General features: G+C 40.7%; 1 protein-coding gene across 1 annotated transcript in view; it reads right to left on the reverse strand.

Annotated features, from left to right (window-relative positions):
* Positions 1-24,404, reverse strand: part of TRPC7 (transient receptor potential cation channel subfamily C member 7) — a 72,498-nt gene that overhangs the window by 16,676 nt on the left and 31,418 nt on the right. The window contains exons 3-6 of the mRNA XM_075509585.1: positions 16,013-16,177; positions 9,905-10,121; positions 4,192-4,425; positions 2,022-2,286 (exon numbers count right to left, since the gene is read on the reverse strand). Coding sequence (XP_075365700.1) covers positions 2,022-2,286; positions 4,192-4,425; positions 9,905-10,121; positions 16,013-16,177 — 881 coding nt within the window. The remainder of the gene's footprint in view (positions 1-2,021; positions 2,287-4,191; positions 4,426-9,904; positions 10,122-16,012; positions 16,178-24,404) is intronic.

The following is a 24,404-nucleotide window of genomic DNA, read 5'->3' on the forward strand; positions in this document are numbered from 1 at the left end:
TTGTTTCATATGATGCAAGGGCTCATTTTCACTGATACTCATTTGACACTCCTGTGTGTTTAAATAATCAGAAGAAAGTAAGTCTATTTTAAATCTCTTCCAAATTCTTAAAAGGAAAATTTATGCTCACGGAAAATTTGCTTCATAACAACATGAAGTCCCTCCAGGATAAGGAGTCACCAGGCTGAAGTTAAGGAGGAAGAGCACTGCCTTTTGACAAGATTTTCCCCAATCCAAACACCCTTCAGGCATTTAAGCAATCTTTAGTCCAGTAAGCAGTCATCATTTTAGTCAATGTTTGCTCATTATTTCCATCAAAAGCTAGTAACTACTGGAAGATCCACTTAGGTAATGAGTGCTAATGAGAGAGTTACTGCACGGCATTGCATCAGAGACTGGCATTTGTCAGTGATGTGCTCTAGTGATGTGCCTGGGGGATACCATAACTGAGCATTACTGTGCCACCAGGCAATCAGACTCAACTTCTCATTAAGTCTTGTGCTTCAAGGGCATCTCCTTCTCTTCAAATAAGAAGCAAGTCACATCCCACACACTCAATTTTCTTCTACCTTACTACTGAGCGCAGATAAATGTAATTGCACCTGGCCTCATAAATCCTTCCATTAAAATGTATACTGAGGTTACAGCAGAGGTCTAGGAGGCGTATTTGGCTCAATTAGAGAAAGTAAACTTTATGTTACAAGATACGTGTGGCACAAGAGGGTGGTGTGGTAAAACTGGCTGCTGTGCATTTGGAAGGAAACAGCCACTTGCAAGACAGAAATTATGCTGAAAAGGTCATTTCTCCTAGAGGAGCTAGAGCTAAGCCCCCAGCTCGCCGTGTGACACGTTAGAGAAATGACACATCAAATGGCAGCTGCTGTCTGCTCTGCATCTGGTAAATGTGGTGGGCTCAGGCATTACAAGCTTGGCACGGTTGCCTGGAAGTCAGATCACAGCAAGGGGAAAACATTATGCCAAGCTTTTCTCTTCCCTCACAGACGAGTGTGTGGGAAGGAAAGTCCCCACCGTCTCCCTACGGTGGTTTTGTGAGACACAAAGCTGACTGCCACGGTGCTATCCTGGTGCCACATCGCAGTGCAAGGGAGGAGGCTTTCCTGTGGATGCATGGGACATGTCCCTCAGACACAGCAGGGCACCAGGATGTCCCCTACTCCGAAAGCTCCTTCAAGACCTCAGCTGTCCCCCCCAGGGTTGGAGCTTGGGTTCCTGGGGTCCCAGAGAATCCAGGTTGCATTTTGTGCTACCTCCGAAGGGTTGTAGGCTTTCCCTTTTCAAAAGCAGCCCCAGTCTGAACCTCATTCCAGAAGCATTTGCCAACCTCTTTCTCTTCCTGACATCCCCGACAAGGTGGAGACAAGGCCTCTGGCACAGCCACCTCTGCGGGGCTGTGCGGCCACCAGCGAGCACTGGCAGGTGAGCGTGACCCGGGCCACTGTGGCCAGTCACCTGGCACGATGCTCTGTGCAGCTTTCACATGGCCTCTGCTGAAAAGTACCCAGCCAGGATTTCAGAAACACAGCCTAGGCATCCTGGTTTGTTTTGCTATTTTGAGCATCACAACTAGGAGCTGGCTCTGCAGATGTGCACCTAATAATCACAGCTGCGCTCAGGTGGTATCCTAAAACAGACCTCACATAAGCCAAATCCTCCCTTCTTTTACATACATTTTGGCTTGCAGTTTTAAGAACAATAGTCTTGGGTCTAACCTCTTCTCCACTGCTTCTCTGGACTCATTGAACCGAACGTCTCACAAACCATTTTCCTGATCTGCTATTTTGATTTCCAGAAATAACCATTTATGAACTACACTTCTCCCTATGTTCAGGCCTTGAGCTGGCTACCAGGGCTGGAGGCTGTGGTACAAGTTTCCCAGGCAAAGTCTGGATGTGACTTCCCCATGTGGCTGGAGTAGAAACTATCTGAGCAGACCTTGCAGCCGCAATGGACCAGAATGGATTGAGCCCTGCAAGAGCAGCTGCTTTTCCATAGGTACTCACGTTGTAAACGCAGGGTTGTATTTTGCACCAAGGTAGTAAGAGTAAAGGTTGAACATTCCAATCATGAAGGCCAGGAACACCATGATGAAGATGACCATGAACTTGAAGATATCCTTCACAGTCCTCCCCAAAGAAATCTGCAGGGGGCCGAAGCTTTCGTTGGCTGGAAGAATGTAAGCAATGCGGGAGAAGCTGAGTACCACAGCTATTGCATACAGTCCTTCTGAAATGATCTGAGGATCCGAGGGAAGCCACTTGTTCCTGGCTAAAACAATACATGTACACTAGGTATTAGTAACAAAAAGTGTTAGATGGAAGGTATGATGATAAATGACCCCTTCTCAAGACTGAATCTTGGTTTTGGCCAGGAGTTAAAGAAAAAAAAAAAGGTTTGGAGCAACTGGTCAACTGAAGTCCTCAGCATGCTGTACAAATATGGGTGAGAAGAATTAGCTGTACTTTTCACATGGTAAAGATGAGAAATGAGCAAGTCACTGGGATTTACCAAAGTCACACAGCAAATAAATAGCATGGCTTTAAACAAATTTTATATTTTCTGTTTCCTAGTTGAACATTGACTGTGCTGTGCCTTTTCCCTCTGAAGCCCTTGAGATGAAGAAATAAAATCACAGCAGAGTTTGGCTATAGATTTGGATACATGGCACTGTGTCAATATTTGGAAAGGAAGCATGAGGGAGACGGAGATCTCTATCCCTACCATTAGATAAGAAAATCAGGATTTGTTCAGATAAAGCAGATTCAACCATCAAGTGTATCATCTTCATGTTATCTTTAAATTAAAACCAATTCTTGCAGACTAGTCACTCTAATATTTTTACTTTAAAAAGCTTCCTGTTGTTACCAGATATGCATAATTTATTTAATCTATTGAAAATTTGAACATTTATATTAATATAGCTTATAAGTGTCCTTGCATCAGCTGAGCTTCTTGATGAAAAGTGTGTGACTCAGGGCAAAAACATGTGATGTCTTTAAGGACACAGCAGTAATCTTAGGCATTATTTTCAGTAACCTAAACCAAAGGAAAAGCAGCAGATGGAGGAATTCGCAGGATCTGGTTGTGACATTCTGTTCTGGACCCTTTGCACCTTTATATCATGAACTCACTTTAAATGGGTCAGCAGCAAACCAGGGAGAGGAAAACCACAACATCGTCTCAGTGGCCTCTTGCTTGCCTGGGCAGGGAGAGGTAAGGGGTGTGTCCCCCCCTTACCTTCAGAGGGGACACACCAAACAAGAGGCTGAGCCTGTGTGACCAGCTCACGGACATGCCAGCGAGCCTGTAGCCATGCACCCTGGTGTGGGGTCAGGGAACGTGCCTCTGGTGCTGCATGGTGCATGCCTACAGTGGATGAAGTCTGCTGCCCCAGATCTTCCTCTCCAGCCCAAGAACATTGCTGGAATAACTACCCTACAACCCGAGGGAGCAAATGGTCCTCCTTTGTGCCCAGCTCCCTAGCTCCTGTAGCCCCTCCTTGAGCAAAAATCCCCATGGATTTTACCCAGGGTTACATCTAAAGCTTGCAGAGGCATGCAATGAATCCAGTCCCCACACTGGGGTGCAAAGCTCTATTCATTTGTGAGTATCAAAGAAAAACCATTTCAGCCATCAAAAATAATGTTGTCAAGGCTATACTACTGCTTGCATTTCCAAATGTTGGCACTTACAGATGATATAGACTCTCAGCAGCTTATGGGTGTAACCTGTGTTTGTATTTCCATTATAGAGGTGTTGGCTGTAACAGAGGTGCAGAGTGCACCGGCCATTAGAAATGCAGCTCCAGATCCTATGTTTGTTCACACATGTCCCCATGCTCATATTTGGAAAAACAAGCAGGTTCATTCATCTGTAATTTAAATCATATTCTTCTCACTCCCAGTTCCTGATTATTTGTTGCTCGAGCTATTTTGTCAGGATGTGATTAACCTGAATGTAACCTTAGCACAAGATCAGAGACTGAATCAGCCTCAGATCTCAATTCTTTTCTGACTGCTTAGGAAGATGGCTGGAATGGGTAGATCTGAGAAGAATAATTTGGTTTAATTAGAAAAAAACCTACATAAATACCACAAAAAGAAAGCTGCTTTCAGCACTGCCACACATTAGCCTAAAAGCACAGGAAGCATTAGATAGCAAAAAGCATCTTACCATAAGTAAAGTAAGCAACTTCAGGGGGAAGGGTGACATTATTGAGGTCATCATCTTGAACGTACTGATCTACGTACTGTTGTGCTTCAGTCGCTTTGAGAAAAGCCATGAACCTGGCGGTGAATGATGCCACGAAGATGGACAGCATCCCAAAGTCCAGCAGGTTCCAGAGATGCACCACATATTCGCGTGGACCCTCTTCCCAGATCTCCTTGCACTCTGACCATATCATGCCTGCGGAAAGGCCAGAGCACGTTTAACCGGCAAACACAGAATGTGCTTTTGGTGTTCAGACAGACCCATTTCCTGGCTAACAGTAGCTTCTAAGATCGAAACAAACAACTCTTCAATTAAACTGAATTTCTTGAGAATGGTTCATGTACCTTTTTCTTAAAAATTATTAAAAACTTTAAGCTTATATGTCCTTTTGTGCATATGAGGTAGAAATTTCAAAATTTCACTATATGAGTCAATGGTAAAGTAGATTTCTGGTGATGTCAGAGAAAGCATGGCTCAGAAATACTGAAGACATTAGACAATCCTACTGCTGATCTGTTTGGAAAAACATAGATTTCCTCTTTTGTCCCCAAAAATCTCCTTGCTGAACTGTCCCACCGAAGATGGTATCATTTGCTCTGCTGATGTTCTCCTCCTTCCCTAAAACAGTGGGTGGGTCCGTTTTGAGAGAGAAAACAGATCTTTGTGAGAGAAAATGTGATCCAGGAGTAAATACAGTATGATCAGAGAAAAGGTAAGACAGAAGTTCTGCCCTGGGAGAACTTTTCACAGAGTTTTATATATTAAATAATAATGACTTTCCATACATTAAAGTGTGATCTACCACTTTGAAAAGCCTGAGTTTAGTCTGAATTTAGGATCTTTCTGACAATAGACTTACAGATAAACCTAAATGCCAAACCCAGAAAATTCAAATGTTTCAACATCCAAGTTCTACTGGGGAGTGCTAGGGAGGATAGGAGAATTCAGTGGGCAAACTGGAGCCAAGAGCTCAGGTCAAATTCACCAACCTGCCCAACTTTCAATCAAAGCAGGGCAGCAGGGCCAAAATCTGGCTTCTGAATAGCTAAAATATTGGCATATTTAACGCACTGATAAATATTTCCTGCACTCTACCCAATCCTGTTTCCATAGCAGCAGCAAAATTCACGTTTAATCAAGCAGGAGCAGTGCCTGCCAATTTCCATGTGGCCTCCTGCAACCTTGTCCTTTTTGTGAACTCTTCTTCATCCTCTTCGCTGGAAGCTCTCGTGGTGTGGCATGTAAATGCATTTGCTCGGCTACTTCAGAGACTCCTGGAAGCACATGGTATCCCGAGAGGCGCAGTCAAAGGCTGGGTTATAGGGAGGGAAACAAGTCAGTGTGAATCTAGCCGGAGGCTGGAGGAATGAAGAACTGCTGCTGCTAGTCCTTATGCCCTGAGAAGGATTTGCGAGAAAAAGGAAAGCTAAGCTATCGATACCACTGGTGGCCGAGGCACAGCTAGCCTGTGACCTCCACAGCCCTGGAATCTCCAGGCAGACCCTTGGAGCCGTACCCTGGTATAGGTTATGCCCTGTATAGATCTGTCTTGGGAGAGAGCCTGAGGTCTTCTGAGTGCTGAGGAGAGTCAGAGGGAGGGCAGGAGAGGAGCCTCCCTGCTCTTCTCCTCGAGTCTGCAGGTCTTTGCTGAGTAAAAGCAGAAACTTCATCCCAAGCCATCATTCACTACGAGTAAGGTTTAATAATAAATAGTTTAAGGGAGAAGGTGGAAGAATTGGTTTCTCAGGAACTGTCCCAGAGCGAGGATGAAATATTAAAGAAACATTTCTAGCTAAAAAAAAAGTATCCCAGAAGTGTTAGATAGGAGACATTAGCCCCACGCATTATGCACGCGTGTTGTATAAAGGTACTAAAGCACTTTAGGAAATAGCACATGCATGGTAACACTGCCGACCAAAGTACTTGTTCACTGACGCCCAGAAATGTCTTTTCTGGTTTAAATATTAACTCTCCCATTCAAATTTATTTCTAATCTTGGTCACTTAATATACCTAGGTCGCAGATTAATGAAGTAAGGAATGTCTAAAACTGAGTAGACTGACTAAAATTAGAATCACTCTGTGAAAGTATCACACTATTGGCCTATAATTTACATCATCCTTTTTGCCAACGTTGTGACAATCATTTTTTATCCATACATATGGAAAAATATCTATTCAGGACAAGTAGAAAAGTTACAGTAATTATTTGGTCAGTACTGCTGGGTAATTGTATACACATTGTGAGAGAGTAATTCAAAGCTTCTCCTTAAGTAAAAATACTGAGAAAAGAATAAGCAGCTAGAATTCAGGGGATGGGACGTAAGATGGGATGCAAGAACAGAAATAAGGGAAGGAAACTAGGCAAAGCAGATTTGCTGGGATGTGACTGCATTTCAACACGGTGTTTCTGAGGCCCCCAACGGCTCTGCAAGAGGTCGCTTCCCTGAGTTTGACGGACAGAGAGGTGGGATATGAGCAGCTTCTGCTCCCCAGCTTCTGCGGGTCTCTTGTGCCTGTTCTCCCACAGCAGGGATAATCGGAAATGTCACCTTGACGGGCATGTCTGGTTTCAGCGGGGGAAGGAGAGTCAAGCTACAGGCGCAGCCTGTCTGGAAGAAAAATAGAAGTGTGCAAGAAGTGCTGTTCACCACCTGTGCACAAAAAGGAACAGTTTGTCAAATTTTTATATCCACTGGCCTGGTACAGAAATCACGAGCAGCTGATGTTGGAGAGCCGCCTTTGAGCCTTCCTGGATCTGCCAAAGGCTGTTGAATTAAGAGAGAGAGTTGTGGTCAGATGGCATCTACCCAGACCTTAACTGCTACCTTGGCTGTTTTTGCAGTGGGGATTTTGTCTCCCTAAATGAAACCTCCCTGCTTCCAGCGCACACTTTCGTCCGTGTTGCTCACAAGGAAAATCCCAGCCTTCCTCACTTGAAGGCAAGAGATGGGAAGATGTGGCCGTGGAGGGAGGTAGCCAAGGCATGCAATGAGCCACAGATGCGTGAGCTGAAATTGCTGTGTCCCACGTACGAAAGGGCAAGTTCTCCTTTCAGAGCATTGCGGTATTTCTCTGTGCTGACAGGTTTATCATCTGCAGCCCTTGGATTCTCATTCCTAACAAAGAGGAGTGAGACCAAAAAGGCGTTCTCCCACCTAAAATGCTATTGTTTATCTGGCTGTTCATGGGGATGTCGAATGGGCTACTAACACTCCCTGGCTGATCCCGCCATGGTCCACAGCCATTTCAGAGGTGCAGGCTAATGGAAAGTAAAGCCTCTGATACAGATTTTTAGAGCAGGATGAAGTGCTTGCCTGGCTGAAAGTCATTGCCTGTGCTCAGTTTACTCTATTACTCACCTGCATTAGAAATAGTTGGGAGCAGGAGATGGCAATGGTTTTGCATAACTCCAGTCTGAAATTCTCCTGCTGGTAATTTTCTCTTAAAATATATACACGTGGATCAATTTTCATATCTCTAGCAAGATTAATTGCAGGGAGTGCTATTACAGGTTGTGCTAACTCGTGGCCACACTATGCTATGCTAATGTAGCACATTATCCTCAAATAATGCTATTCTGAACGTGCGTCATAATTTTATGGTTGACAGCCAGATAACTCAGCCAATTTTCTCCCCAAAAAAGAACCAAGATCAGGGACCTGTAAACTAATTTCTCAAAAATGGTCTGCTATGGTTGGAACAAGTAATGTGTCATCAGCATTCATCATTGCTGTCACAGTATGAAGGAGAAAAGAGAAAGAACAGAAGGAAGGGATTTACAAACTGAGAATAAATAAAATTACACTTTTTGATTGTACTACGAATTGAAATGTAGGTAGCACACCTACACTGTTGAGTCTGAAGACAGCAACTGCAGGTGTTGCCAAGTAGGATTAAATATAGCTATGTATATTTAGTACACAAGAGTTAGATTTATTATACTTCAACGTATACTTACTGTCTACTTACGTTTGCCTCTTTGGAAAAGCATGTCTTGGCAACTTTACCTGTGATATTTATCTACAGCATTTACTTTTATTTAATTATATTTCTACTTACATATACATATTTATAATTCCTTTAAGATTTTTGCACCAAAAGGCTGGGCAGTCCACCACCCTTGGTGTTTTTACAGTTCTTAAAGTTCAGGGTCTCACATGGGGCTCAGCAAGTGCCCAAGCACCTGTGACAGCTGTCTGCAGGCCACGTGCACCAAACTTTCACCTTAGAATTGCTGAAACATTATTTGAAGCTTTATGTAGGCAGACAGGTAAAATGGCCAGAGAAGACTGTCAGTGCTGAGGTAGGCAGTCATTAGAAAATCTCATTATATTCAGAACTCTGTACAATGAATCACCTTTCTTCTCCCAGAAAAGTGAAAACCTTCGCTTTAAATAAAATGTTTTCTTCTTCATCTCTCAGGAACTCACCAGGCAGACAGATACCTACTGCCTATAAGAAAAGAATACCTAGTCTAAAATCTAATCTTCTTGTCCAACTGCTTTAATATCATTTTAAAAATATATCTTACAGACTTACTCTATCCAGTCTGCCATCTATTCAGTTTTTTTCTAGCCTAATATCCTGTATGGGATTCTGATTATTGCGGGGACAGGGAACAAAGAAATGGTGGCCAGGAAGTCATCAGATAGAGCAGCCCTATCCTATTTTTCAGGGGGGTTTAATGCCATCAGTACTTATGGAACTGTGGAATTATTTGCTGCAAGAAAAGAATCAAAATCATGGTGATGAGTAAAAATAGATACGGAAGAGGTAGACAAAGATTCTGCAGAGTTGATAAGCTCATTTTCCCAATAATTCCTTCTGAGCTTGTTTAGATTAGTGGCTCAAGGTAGCTGACCTGCCAGGAATAAATTGTGCCTATAGGAAAAGTGATAGACCTGAATTTGCCTAAAACTCCCTGGAAGTTTAACTTGTGCACATGACATACTTTTGCACTTGAAGGGTTCATCCACATGAATCCCTGCTTTATAATTGTTGGATAACTTAATTTATTTTAAAAGACTTGAGTGCTGTGCTGTCCTCTCACCAGTAACAATTTCATAACATGAATTTCATAAAATCCAACTTCTATTTACCTAGCAGTTTTCATCACTAGATCTCAGAGTGCATTACAAAAAAGTAAATAACAATATACCCATTTTGCAGATGAAGAAACTGAGGTTCAGTGAATTATAATAGGATCTCATGGCAGGATAATAAAATGGGCTGGTGGTCACCCATGTCCCAATGGACACACTTCTTTCTGCTCACTTTAGATAGAGCAATGACCTGTAGTGAAGCTATAAGTTTCTATGACTATATTACTTTCTTTAAGATGCAATGATTAAACCAACAGAGGCAAACAGACAACATCTATAGCATTCACCATGGAAAGTGGAAATTCAGGAAAGTGAGAATTTGCCAAGCATCATTCAATATTTTCAAAAGCAGTGACCAAGATCAAAGTCTTCTTTGATCCTGTTTAGTCAAAATACTTCCATCAACCTCTAATTTAGCCTCATGGTGGGTTTTCTGGGGGTTTTTTTTGGTTGGGTTTTTTTTTGTTGTGGTTTTTTTTTTTTTTCACTTGTCTTGTCACTGTCTATCATGTTATTCCTAGTCATGCTGAATTTCCGTGGAGGACTTGTAGACATTTTGGTTTTGCTTACCCAATACCCACTTCATGATCAGCAATTCTGTCCATGAGAACTGAGTTGTTTTGACTCTAAATATTTGTTTTGGATGATCCGTGATGGTCTCGTTGGGGAGATTTTTTACTCCTTCAAACCGATCTGAAGCATTCACTACTAACAGTCCAAGGAAGATCGTGAAAGAAACTGCATGTGCCACAAACTTCATGAAAGGACTGCGGAGGGTCCGTCCCAACTGCAATGAAACATACACAAGACATAAGATTTTTTTTCACTCATCCACCTCCTGGAAGTTTTTTTCCTATAAAAGTTTGAACCATTTGCCCAAGGTGAAAAGGATTCAGAAATTAATGCTAGATCATGAACTAAACAGGGTTTAGATTTGTTCAGGTTGTTCTTTGCTATTACTAGACATCATGCATTGCAGTTCAGATTATGCCCTTTGGATAATTTTCTATGCATGGCAGTATCTTATATTGCACTTTTGTACCCACATATAATATCTGATTGTCCTGGCCATATGGTAAGCGGAAAATGAAGAGACAGGACATTTATATGAGACATGTTTGTGTGTATACGTGTTATATGAATGTACTCATGTGTGTCAATATAAATCCTAATGATGGGCCCCCTTCTCATTCTTACATCATTGTTATATATTAGAATCTTTTAGTAATGCTGAATTCCTGGTTCATTAACGATGTGTAGGAAATAGCCTTCTGTTTAACGATTCTTTAGTAATGCTTTTAATATGCTTTGGTATGATAGTCTTCTCTCATAATTACTACAAAAGCTGGAGGTTCACTCCCCAGAACACAAGGGTTTATTTCAAGACATTAAGCCAAGAATTGGAGCAGCAGATCTCTTCGCTATAGCTAATATTTGTTCCAATCTTCTTGAAAAGCTTTGTTTGTTAATTAATTTAAATAACACTCTCTTCATTTTACATTTTCTGTGATCTAAGAAAATATTACTCCAGAAAGATGTCAGAGTAGAAGCATTTTTAGGAGTGCAAGGACCAATGCCTGTGGCATTGGACGCAATAAACAGCAATGCATGTGCTGTCCTGTATGTGCCCTTTCCAAAACCCCCTCAAAGCAAATGGGATTTTTTTTTGCAGTATATTACTCATTGATTCATTTCTCTTGATGACAAGGTATCCTCAAAATTTTCTTAATATCTACTGACTTGATCATAAAACTTCATAGGAAATATGAAAAAAGAAATTCCTTGTTTTCTTACTTATCTCCAATAGCAGCTTTGTGCAAAGGAGCCCAGGTCTCTGGTCATTGTAGAGCAGAAAATATTTCAAAAGCTGGGCTCTTTAGGTCTAGCAGAAATTTAAAGGAAGCCTTATGCTTTCGTTCTTATTTCTTTTTCTTCTCTGAATTTTTAAAATGTCAAATAAATCTTTTAAGAAGTTGACAGAATAATAAATCCTATTGGAAAATTTGCATGTTTCTAAATACCAGAAAGACTTTCCAATAAAGAAAATTTAAAAAATCTGCTCTATCTAACATGTTTGCTTCTTTCTGAGGTCAATACAGATGTGTTTAAGCAGGTAGATATTGCACTGAATCAAAACTGAAGTTTCCCTCTTATTCTTGCCTAGGAATATTATGGCAGATGTAGAAGAAAATGAAGTGTGTTAAAACCAGTCCCAACACTTGTGATGCTGGTTCACTCCCCTGCTGTAAACCTTGGTGTAGTGTTACTTCTTAACAGCTTTTTATGGCTGGTGTTGAGTAGATTTCCATTTTGTAGAAGAATTTATATTTCCAGTACAGAGCTGATGGGTTGATGGGATATGTTTGAACAATGTCCCATACAGTAATAATCTCAGATGTTTTCCTCATATGACCTGTCTGAGAGAGCTCAAAGAGCAAGAGCAAAGTATAACAACAACTATGGGCATATGGGACCTTACCAACAAAGTTTTAAGAAAGTGCATTTGCAGTCTGTACAAGACTCATTTCTACCCTGAATTCACTAAAAGAGAAAAAGCACTTTCTACTGAATCATGAATTCTCTCCAAATAATTAGACTTTTTCTGCTGTCTATAGAAACTTAAAAAAAAGAGACCTGAGATTAAACTAGCACAGCCTTGGTTATCAGAGAAATAATCCCGCGTATTACAGAACCAAATGAATTCTGTGGGTAATTTCACTTAGTTCTCTACTGATTTAACAAAAGTCTGCATTTAGTCAGTGTTACATGGGCATTTTATCCCCTTTATTACTGTGGAAAGCTTACAATTTTTTTCTTGAGGTGATGCTTTTCATATCATCTCAGAAATCTGATTTTTAGCTAAGAGCTCCAGGAGGTGAAAGTGTTGACTAGAATATTCTGTAAAAAATTAATGAAGCGTCAATTCCTCCAGTCAGCCTAATACTTTATGACAGTAAGATATATTTTTCAAGCAACATGATACAGTTAAACTCAGGGTGCGTAACTACTTGGATGTATCAATTTCTCAATTACTTTTTTAAATCAAAATATCATCTTTCATCAAATTGGGTTTGCAGGGAACGCCTGGCTGTCACTGTTAAGACAGAAACACTGACAGTGTGTGAATACAAAGGTTCATTCTTAAGAGAATCGCTCATTTGATGACTTAGTATCCTATCTGTATTATAGGAAAATAATGAAGCATGCAGACATGTCAAAAAGAAAATATATAAAATGTGATAGTGAAACAAAGTTTTCCAAATGCAAATTAATCTCTACTCCAAGAGACAGGAACAAATAAAGATGGAAATATCATAAAGAAAAAAGCCATTACTATTTTCAGTACTATGCTCATAGCAGAAGCATGAAGCATATTGTAGACATTTTATGTAGCTTAACTGGGGAGGAAAATACCCAAAGTAAAAAGGTACAAGTACAGCTTTAAGTGGAGTGATCCATTAAAGTTCCAGTGCTTAAACGATGCTGAGTCTGTTCCAGAGGGATCTACGGTCCATAAATCCCCAGTATGGCTACATGAAAGCCAGGGAACAACCCAGGCAATGAGAGCTGTGTATAAATGATCTCTGTTAGTGTTGCAATATTTGAATGTGCACTTCAGCTGACCAGAGAAGAAAGAAAAACCTCTTGAAGTTCTGCAGACAGTCCAAACAGTCCCGCTTGCTCTTGTCATTACGTTTTTGGGCAGCAGACTGTGCAATTTTTCCATTCTATTGCTTATCTTCTCTTTTGGTCACCAGTGAAACAAGTTTTGGACACCAACATATAAAGCAACAGTTCATGTCAGAGTCACAGCCTCCATGAGATGGATGACTCAACACAGATATTTCGGGATAGGATAGGCTTACACTCTGTGGGTCTTGTCAACAGTTTGTGCATCCAAAGGTGAATGAACAACCAACACTAAAATTGGTTTTAATAAAGACAGTTCTGTGCAACTGAATGCAAAAGAAGACTTAAGAGTTTAGTTGCAAACTCCAGTTAATACTATTTACTAAACTTTCAAGGGTGGTATTCTAACTCCACAGAGCATTATTAAAGAAAATTTTCTGTTAGGGAATAAAGGCTTGAAAACATATTCCTTGCTAAGATACACCAGTGAAGGAATTATTTTGTGATATGAATTACTCTATTACCCTATGTGAAACTGCAGAATTTGACCAATATATCTTAAGAATGTGATACACAATAGTATTGGTCAGGATAGCTCCTATAAAGCAATATTTCACAGAAATTGCCTTCATTTTTCTCACTGTCTTAGCCCAGAAAGGAGTCCCTGACTCATGCCTGGGCATCCATGTGTCTTTCAAGTCAGGCCTGATTTAAGTTAAATATCTTAGTTGATTGTTACTATGGAAAAATTATTTCATTACCCGGTTGTGTAACATCAAGATTGTTTTCATGACTTAAAACCAAACAAAACACTTGTAAAATTGACCAGGACAAAATTGGGCTGCTCAGAGCATCGTATGCAAATCTTTTGTTAACATCACCATCCTTTTAGCGGATATGCTGCCTATGTAAAATTGTCTGCAATAACACTATGAGAGGATACAAGGCTCATGCATCAACCCTCAACCCTTGAACCTAATAATGACTATTTCGGGTGAGGTACCAATTCATGGGGGAAAAATGCATTCATTATTCAGTTATTTCTATCACAGACCCCAATCAAAAATCAAGACTACATTGTTCTGATCAATGCAAAGCCATGCATTAAAAGACAATTCCTGCCTGAACGAACTTTCAATTTGACTTTACGACAGAAGGTTCCATATGGTTTTTCACAGTCTAAAGTGGGGTGAAAAGAAAGGGACATTGAAAAATGAGAATGCACAAAAGGTTTAGTGTAATGAAATCATAGTCGATGAAAAGTTACATCCCCCCTCCCTCCAGTTTTTTTATTTTAATACACCTACCTCAAGAAATTAAAACCAAATAACTTTCTCAATCATTTCTTATTTCTGCTGTAAAACTGATTTATTTTGAATTTTTTGCCTCAGGTTTTTTCCCTTTAGTTTTTATGCTTTTGGTTTAAATTCTCCACTTATTTCTAGTCTAATTGTTCTCCACACCTATTACTATATTCAAATGCAACCATTGTAATTCTGAGAATACACCACAAATGTTGCTGTTGGCTGGTGTGCCAACTCCCAGCACATTCGACAGAGGTGAAGGAAATTAAACAGCTTCATAAATCCCTGCTAGACTGAGGTCTGACATAACAGAATCGACGTGGTAATTCCACACATGAATTCCCTCTATGACCTAACCAAAACCACCCGCAACACAGCCTGGCTTTCACATGCACTTCTCTGTGTGAAACTCTGGAGTCCTGTCCAGTATTCATAAAAGCTGTGGGGTTTTGTGTTGATACAAACCTTGAGAAAATGAAGTTACAGTCTCAATTACTCTAAGAGAAAGTACTTTTCTTGGAAATATTTTGGAGGACACCAAGCCTTAAACGTGTTTTATTTTCTCAGATGTTCTGGAAGACTGTTTTCAAAAGGTTTGTCTGATTGCACCAACATAAATCTTTTCAATAGTCTTTCCTTAATACCCACCCACGGATCTATAATTTCTTGGGCTTGACAAATTTAGAAAGGATTCCTCACTGGCTTTTAAAGGAAATGGGAGAAGATGCTTTCAAGAGAGAATAAATTACCAGCGCCAGGGGTCATTTTATCAAGTTTAAGTACCTCTGATAAGCCTCCTGCTGAAGGCCTCTACGTTGTAATGGATGATGTTGCTGGCTATTGCTGAATGTGAAATGAACTTCTCCCCTGCCACCCCTTTATTCTGTGGCAAGAGTAGTGAAAAAGCTATTTATCACTCAGACGCACACCTATTTATCTCCACTTGCTTGAGCAGACTCTTTCAGGATGGAAACTTCACTACAGATTTCATACTGCAGACAACTCAAGCTTTTACCTAAGCTAATGGTTGGCTCTGGTCCTTTGACCTCTAGGACTCAGCAAAACTCTCCTGCTCCATCTGATGTTGTGAGACATAGCACAGACGTATTTAGGTACATGGCAGTTTTCCAAGTTTCATCATCTTTCCCCTCAAAACCATAAAGTTTGTATGATTGAGTCTGGTCTTCTCTGCAGCACTAAGCAGTCCCCTGGGGCTTGCCAGAGTTTCAGGCACATGTGCCATAATAATGCTCCACTAACTAAGAATACAAAATCAGAAAGAAGAAGGAAAAGGAAGAGAGGAGCCCTGAAGAAGGGAGGAACCTGCAACAAAAAGTACATAAAAGGAATGAGAGTTTAAACATCAGAGTTAACTAAAAGGGCAACAAAGATCTTCTCCTTTAGTTATTCCCCATTTTGGTGGTTCTTCTGTTCTTTCTTCATCTCACTACCATGTTGTTATATCCTATCCATTTCTTGTTCCTATTCTTTTCTTGTCACCCACTGTCTCAATGTTTCCTTCCCCCATCACCCCCCCTGTATTACCTGTAAAGATGAACCTCCAACCATGCCTAATAGCTCCATTTGTGTAAATCAAGCAACACCTCATGCTTGCTCTCCTCTGGGGCAATCTTAGAGGATAGCATGAATCGCTTCCCAATGGCATTACAGAAAAATATGTGACCTCGTTCCAGGCCCTGGATAGAAATGACCATAAAAAACATGCACCTTAATGAGTTTGTACCTTGCTGCAGGGAGCAATCCAGTAGGCTATGGCGAGGAAGGGCAGGCCAATGGAGACCCCGAAGACAGCCAAGAACTTCACAGCTATAGATTGCTGCCGTAAGCCTGAGAGGTTTTCATACCACATGGTGAGCAATTGTTGCTGGCAGTTGGGGTGCGCAACAAACTGTAAAAGACACAGAAACAGAAGTATGAGCAGCATTGTTTGAAGAGGATGAGATTTCAGTGACTAACCTGCTGAACTTGCCAGTGGAACAAGATGGGGCACGTCTTTGCTGTCCGAGATAGCTCATGTCACAAACAGAAAACTGCAAACCAGGAACCCAAGATCCCTGGGTACTGGCAGAACGTGTTTCACTTCTGCTTCTTGTCTTCTCTAGATAAAAGTTTTATTAGACAGCAGACCATCTAGGCCAAAACCCAACATCCATCAGTGGCCAGCACTGACAAAGTGCCTCTGTGGGGGTCAGCATTTACATCTGGAACAGTCTACATCGAGGTTCAGAAAAGACAGAGAGGCACTTTGATGTCAAGCTGGAAAAACCCTCTGATAACTTGCTCAAGACATAGGCCATTGAAATAGTAGCTCAACACAGCACTAGTATTACATTGTTCCACTCACTGCATACAGACCCGAAGTGAACCATTCTGCATGGTTCTCCTTCTCCTGTAAACGATAAGAGGTCTGGCTGGTATGTTGTTACTTTAAAAGTTTTATCTCAGATTATCTTTCAAAAAATGACAACTCATTCTTTACTGATCGGACAAAAAGACAAATTTAAAAGCAGAAGGAAAAGCTGTGCTGCTCTGGTACAGAAAGTACATGTTTTGTATCCTGTAACTGAGACTCTTCTTCAGTTTATTGTTCAGAGGAAGAAGAAAAGGCAAGCAGCAGACAACTGAAAAGGGCAACTTCTTAATGGTAAAATTACAGCACCACTGGATCCCACGGAAGAGTTTTATAATAAAAGGTAAAACTTCTTTATTTCATATTGTTCTTCAGGGTGATTGAATCTTCAGTCACAAAGAAAGATAATTAAAAGGCAGAATAACTGAAAGAAAAGACGAAAAATAAATATGTTGCTAATGTAGTTGATTGCATTAGCAGAATTGAGTGTTTCATTTATGAGTTTTGGGAGTGAATAAATGTTCTTAGGAGGGAAATGTAAAACCTTCCACTATTTCAAAAAGCAGAACTTTCTGGAGGTGAGGGGGAGGGTGAGGGGGAGGATGAAGGGGGTAGAGAGAGGAAGAAAGGAGGAAAGCTGAGGCTACGAGGGGGCTTCGTGGCCACTGTTGCCCCTGCCTGGCAGAGCAGACATGGAGCATGCCTGGCAGCTGCCCCCTTGCCCTGCTTCAGCTCTTCAGCTGCAGCCAGCTGGGGGGATTTCAGCTGTAGTCTGTACTTTTATTGGGACTGAAAAGTAGAGAAAATTCTAACTGTGCTTTTGTCTTAACTATCTATGAAATCACAATCAAATCGGGAATTTAACGGACTCTTTTCTAGATGTTTGCATAACAACAAAACCGTTACTGTGAGTTTAAATGATCCGTTTATTGCTAGTGCAGAATGAAATACAGTTGCACAGTAATTAGGATTGCTGTGGAATAGTGCATTTCCTTCTTTAACAGCACATTGCCAGCTATTTAAAACGTACTTCAGATGAATTAGGCTTTGGGGCCTGCATTTCTCAAAAAGAAAAAAACAGAAAATAAGACTTTACCCCTTCCACTGAATAAATCAATCAGAGTGAAAAAATTTGACAGGTACTTTTAACATCTTTTGTCTTTAGAATTTTTTTCCTGGAAATATTAACATTTCAATATACTTTCTTTTAAGTTGCTTTCAAAAAAAGAAAGCTTTCAAAAAATGTAATCTATAAATCATCAGTCCTAGTCATTCTGAGCATTTAAAGGTTAAGGTTAAGGTGATGACAGCAGTATCGCAAGGAGGCATTTCCTAATGCTCAGTGTTTATGTTTGTGCTAATGCTGCTAGGGCTTTTTATTGTTCTGGCAAATGGACAGAAAGATGAAGTGGAAGGAAGCTGGACAGAGAATTGATTCCCTTTGTGAATTTTATTTTCAGATATGATGAATTCAATAGCAATTGTAGCAACTCATGGAAAGGAAAATTACACTAGTAGATGTGCAGACTTCTGAGATGAAGGGCCAGAGCAACAGCCAGACTTCCTCCTGCTCTTGTAATTGTTCACCGCATTATGAGAATTGATTCAGACAAAGAAATTCAGTTGTCCTTGGCAATGAGACAGTCAAAGACTTTTTGCTGGTTGGCGTTTCAGAGAATTCATCAGACATTTCAATCTGTTAATTGTTTCACTCTGTCTGGGAACAGCTACAATAAAAATACAAATATAGGAAAATTGAGAAGGAATTGCCATAAAACCCAGTTCATTGGAACAATTTATTTTGTTCAAGGCAATAAAGATTGGCAGCGTGCCATAGAGCCTTGATAGTGTTCATCTTACTCTGATTATTGCAAAAATGAGGGGAAAATAAGATCAGGATAAGAAAGATAAGAGCATGAATGAGTTTTGATCTATTGTTTGCTTACAGCAAGCAGTACAGTTTTTCATTCTGTTTGCTCCATCAGGTACTAATGAAATACACAGTGACCCTTGGACAATGCCAACCCTCCCTCTATCAAAATTTCAGAAATTCATCTTAGATCTCATTAAAGACATTATAGAGCTATTTAACTTTCTCTCTTCTCTGGGAATGGGCCCTGACACCAAGTTAAAGATTACACTAATGCTTTGTTTAGTGTCATAGGCACAGAAAAGAACAGAGTTTGAGACAAAAGCTTCAAGGCAGAATGCTTCAAAGTGTAATGCAAAATGGTGATGTGGTATATTGAATTTCAGAGGCTTAAATGCTGCAATGCTTTTTCAAAGTTCCCATTAAATGCTGTTTCCCTTCCTTCAGTACTGGAAAATGAGGCTAGGAGGCTTTTAGGGGCAAACTGTGGCTGCTCCTGTGCTGCAGCCCAGAAGAAGAGAAAGGCAGAAAGCGTTGCAACAAGACCGGTGTGGCCAGGGCTGTGCAGAAGGGCAAGATATTGCTGATTGAAATGGCAGCACTGGCAGTGGAGAGGATTGCGTGGGTCCAAAAAGAGCCATTTAAAAGCATTGAGTGCTTTATCTCATGGGCAGAGTGAGTCCTTTCCAAGCTGATAAAGGTAATGCATCAGGATCTGGGAGCTCAAACGAAATCTTTCCCAATGCTTTTGCATTCAGAAACCGCAGCGGCAGCTTTTCTGGTCCCATGGCACAGGGAACCCAGCAGATGGCGGTGGTTTTTCCTTATACCATGCATACCTCTGATTTAGGAAGAAAATTGTACTTCCCTCCAGCCTATCAGTTACACATTTTTTCAAGTTAAAAAAGGGCTAAAAAAAAGAATAAAATCACACATCAACCTGAAGAGCCAGCTCAAATAATGAAGCTGCCGAAGTGGCATTTTTGAGAGCAGGAAGACACAGGAAAGTATTGACACCTCCAAAAGCCACTGTTCTGTGCTACACGGGATTAAATGAGTGAGATGAGTATTTGTCTAGAATATGGAAAAAATCTCTCAAAGCCTTCACCGCGAATTTAAAGGGCCCAAAAGAACTGTTTTACACACACAAATAAAGAGAATGTTTTAGAGACCACTGTGGATACCACATTGAACGATAACTTTTCCACATTGCTATCTAATTCGAGGTATGACAGCTCGCTCTTGTAGCTTATCATGTATATGCACTGTGGGAAAGCACTTTACAGCTCTCATGACAGAGCGAGATTTTTTCCTCAGCATACTTGTTCAAAAATGCACGAGTTTCACTATGCAGACAATAAAGTACCTTTGTATCTCTACAACTGTATAGGAAGTTACTTCTGATAGAAAACACTGTAATAGAGAGACTTTTGGTTTTTATTTTCTATTATGTTGGACAGAGAAAGAGTCTTTGATGAGGACCCCGGTCACTGCTGCTGTTCAGTGTTAGCGCTGTGATTGCCTAAGCTGGCAGTGGTCAGGCACTGTTTAAACCCCCTATCCAAAACACCCCATGGTCCCTACCATGGGGGATCTCTCTTATCCTGTGGCACATAATAGATAAGCTACAGCCAGGTGACAAAAACCCGGGAAATTCTTGAGAGTATCAGACAATGCTTACACATCAAACAAAAAAAAAACAAAAAAAAAAAGAAAAAGATATCTATCTTGGACAGAAAAATGCTGTCAGCAGAAATAAGGAAACTCATGGCAAGACAGGTAAAAGGCAGAGGTCAGCCTCAGATGATTGGAGTTAATCGTGCAGAAAAACCCCAGTGTCTCTTACTACTGAAATACTCTTTTATTACTGAAATAATTCTAATTCCCTTACGAACGCAGAAATCTACCACTGAGGCAAAAGAATTATCCACTCAGACAGGATCATCTTGCTTTGCTAATGCACCCTACACTAAATAGCCAGGGGCTGAGGTAGGAAGGAAAAACTCATCAGTGAACCAGTGAAAACACTTTAAAAACCTACACGTCAGAACTAACAACAAAAACGTGTGACTTCAACGTTGTGCTTTCACAGAGATACTCCCGTCATGTCGTCTCCAGCTCATCCCTTTGCTGTAAGACTTATAACAAACACTGACAAACCTCACAGCAAACAAAAACTGCAATTCAGGTGAGCAGCGGCGTGTTTAATCAGTGAGTGAGAGCTAGAAAAGGAGCTACATAAATAGATTTTCAGGAGAACATGGGTAATGTCAAGAGACACTGGCAGGGGCAGGGACGAGCTATTTTTCTTTCGATCATGTAACTGCATTCATACCCTTCGAACAACCTTTCTGGGTTCATTATTAAATATTTGTCTTTTGATGTAGCTCATTGCTTCTGCAAGCCTACATTGATTAACACATTTTAGGCTGCAGCAGCTGCTCACAGGAACTCCTGGTTGGGTGCATAATGCTTCAAATGCCGGAGATCCTAGCGAAAATGCCAAAACTGTTTTGATGACTCATTTGAGTCAATCGTCACCCCGTGCTTCTGAATTACAAGGGAAAACGAGGAGAGCATCAAGTGGATTGCGTACATGGCTTTTCCCATTTTGCCAGGGATGTCACCAGGGAGCACAGGAGCAGCGCTCCTGCAGGGATCCACACGTTGGAAAAACCAGGTGGGATCTGAACCACACACACTGTGTGCTTTGAAAAGTTGAAAGTACAGGAGTATTATTAAGAAGACTTCATGACACACCTCAAAAACAAACACAGTCTGAGCTGAGCTGGCCATGCTGGTGTTCCCAGCAGGACCGAAGCCAGTCCTGGTCTGGAAGGTGAGTTTGCATTTGCTCGGCAGCGGTGCTGTGCTTGAGCAAAACCAGAGACAGGGAGGGATGGAAAGCTGGGCTTGCCCATCTCCGCTTCTGTGTAGGCAATGTCGTGTTTCTCCCAGTGAAACCTTCATCAAAGGAGATATGAAATCATCCTTTTTCAGTGGGTTGCTGAAGAGGCTGTGGGAGTATCAGCAAACATCGGCAGGGGTGGAAGAAACTCAGGGAAAGGTCGAAGAAGGATCTTACTGCTCTTCCCCTGAAGGGTAAAAAATATACTGCCATTTCACCAAAGTGGATCAAATGAATTAGAGGGAAAACATATGCCCACACGCGCATGACAGAAAAAAAAGGCAATGAAAATATTAAAACAAAACATAATTTCTTTGCTTTTAAACCACTTTTCACTTTTGAAGATTCCTTTGATATTTTAAGTATTTTGAACTTGAAACTTGAAAAAAAAAAAATGCAAAACGTGTTGGAACAGTTTTTTGATCTGGTAAAAGACCCACCTACTTGCAGAGTCGTTTCACCTGATGCAGAGCAGGAGACGACAGAGCTCAGTGGAAATTACTGAAGCTTGCTAGGAAATACACAGTACAGGAAAAGGCCAACATATGCATATGCCTTGTCTTATCTTCACCTTGTACTCTGTTCTGTGAACCTCCAAGTGAACAAAGAGCCCTTTGTTTTGAAGAAACTGTTCTGAGACACCTTAACAGAAGCAGATGGGATATAATATATTTATTTCATGATCCGGAGTGTGGAAAAAAATCTGCCTTTAGCAAGTGCTTGTGCTATTAGACTATGACAAATGAGGTTGTTAGAGGGTAAATATGGCCGGAACCTGGCTCACTGTTTGCTGTTGTGCCTGGTAAGAGTTGCAAGTAAAACTGGAGAAAGTTTAAGAAAGAGATAGGAAACTACTTGTCCTATTATTTATGAATTAAAAATAATAAGTAAAGTTCCAATCCAAATACCCATGCTGTGAGACTGTGACCTTTTCACAAAAGAAACCTGCTCTAATTACAGTTAAATTCTATCCATGGCCACAGGCCCAGTTTTTAAAACACTTTGTACCAGAGTAACCTTACAAGGGAGAGTAAATCAGCAGGTCCAAATTCCTTCATCTAGATACAAAAAAGAATGTCATGGAACCCTGTTCAACATGGATGAAAGAAAATTCAACTGATCAAGACTCATTTCGATGGGATCTGACCATTGCATAAAAATAAACACTACGTGAGAAAAGGTCCTCTGAGGTATTGCAGACACACACAGAGAACATGAAGCAAGGTAATGTCCCTGCCCTGAGGATTTCTGCAGATTTCCCTCTGTCCCTGGGGTTCATTTGATTGTCTAATGGCATCACAAATATTCATGAGGTTCTTGCTCATCCTGTAGATGAGCTTTATAACAGTCTTGGTGAATATTCAAACACGATACCTGGAGTCTAACATCAGCGTTTATAAACCTGGTAGCAAAGGGAAAAGGTTTATATTTGTAGGCAGAGCCCAGATGAGCTGGAATTATCAGGAAAAAAAACCCCAACAACTTGTGCAACCTCAGTCTCTGAGTTACTTTTAAGGCATAAAGCCAGAAGTATTTATTATGGTTTTAGTAATAAATTACACCTTTCGTAAAACCTTTCACATGCACCTTTCTGAGCCAAAATAGCTTTCTTATTAGAGCCATTTGGCAGTGGGGAAATACTTGCTTGCATCAAATCCCAAGATACTCACACATTCCCCAGTTTTATGGAAATCCAGTATCTGGATCCACTTGCTGGTCGACCTGAGTTATCTAATCCAAAATTCTGATTCTGAACACTTAAAACCTTAGCATAGCTACAGCTTACAACCATATCTCTTTCCTGTGACTCGGTGTGCTCTAGAAAAGCAAGTGTGTTGTTTGGGATAGATCTTCTGCTCTCTACTAAATTAGTGAGTACTTTAACAGGATCAGGATCTCACTTTGCAAAGGTGACAAGAAGACAGAACCAAAGCAGGGAAGGTCATCCCAGCATCCCAATGCTTGTGCAATTGCCCAAAACCACCCGTGTGGCGCAGCTCTGTAAAGGAAAAGGTGCGGTCCCATTAGAATGAGCAACGTGGATGGAAACAGGATTTGACCGTGCACCAGAATGGTGAACAGGCACAAAATAAAACCCAATGAAAACAGATTAGTCTAATAGAAAACAAAAATAATGGGCTAAATAAAACTGCCAGGACCATTTCAAATGCAATTCACCCATTGACAGAAATGCTCTCCAGTTCTGAGTGAAAACACAAAATTAATAATCCTCTTAGTAGTGGAAGGAATGGAAGGGGAATTTTTGTCGTTTTGTTACATTTTCAATTCATGTGATATAAAAGGAAGTCTGATATATTTGAGGTGTATAACTAGAAAATGTAGAATTTACACAAATTCTTTAATTGGTTCCGTTTAAACCTTGTTCTGCCTAAAGTTTCTTTCTAATTTCACTTCCCTGAGACAAGGATAGAGGCTCTTTTTTGTGCTAAGCATTCTTCTATAGGGTAGTGAATAAGGTGGTTGGCTCTTGAGAAAACTTCGTTTTCATATTCTAGTGGGCTGCATGTTTTCTGAAGAGATTTATTGCTAATGCCTGGTTTCTCCTCTTTTTACATGTATGAATAAATCTTATCATGAATTATTTATCTGAAAACAAGCAAATGCATTGGAATTCCCAGCCTCTAACATTCCAGGGTTTTCATATCTGCAGAATTAAAACCACCTGGAAATCCTTATTATTTAATTATTCATCTGAAAACATGCCACAATAAAAAGCTACCAAACAAGCTCCCTTTGACATCTAAAAAAACCAACCACAGTGGGCACAGGAGAAATTTAAAATGTTATAGCCTCTTCCTCCCCCAGGAGAGTCAGTAAACTATTTTCCCTTGGCTACGTGGTGAGGAAAGTCTGGGCTGGTGCTCCAACTCAGATGCCTCCAGTGTAGAAGGCTTCACTCCCAGCAGAGCTGATGGAGAGAAAGAGTCACTCAGAGGATGAGACTCCTCTCACCATGAGGTGTAGAG

The sequence above is a fragment of the Mycteria americana genome, chromosome 8 (genome assembly GCF_035582795.1).
Source record: "Mycteria americana isolate JAX WOST 10 ecotype Jacksonville Zoo and Gardens chromosome 8, USCA_MyAme_1.0, whole genome shotgun sequence".
Taxonomy (NCBI): Eukaryota; Metazoa; Chordata; class Aves; order Ciconiiformes; family Ciconiidae; genus Mycteria; species Mycteria americana.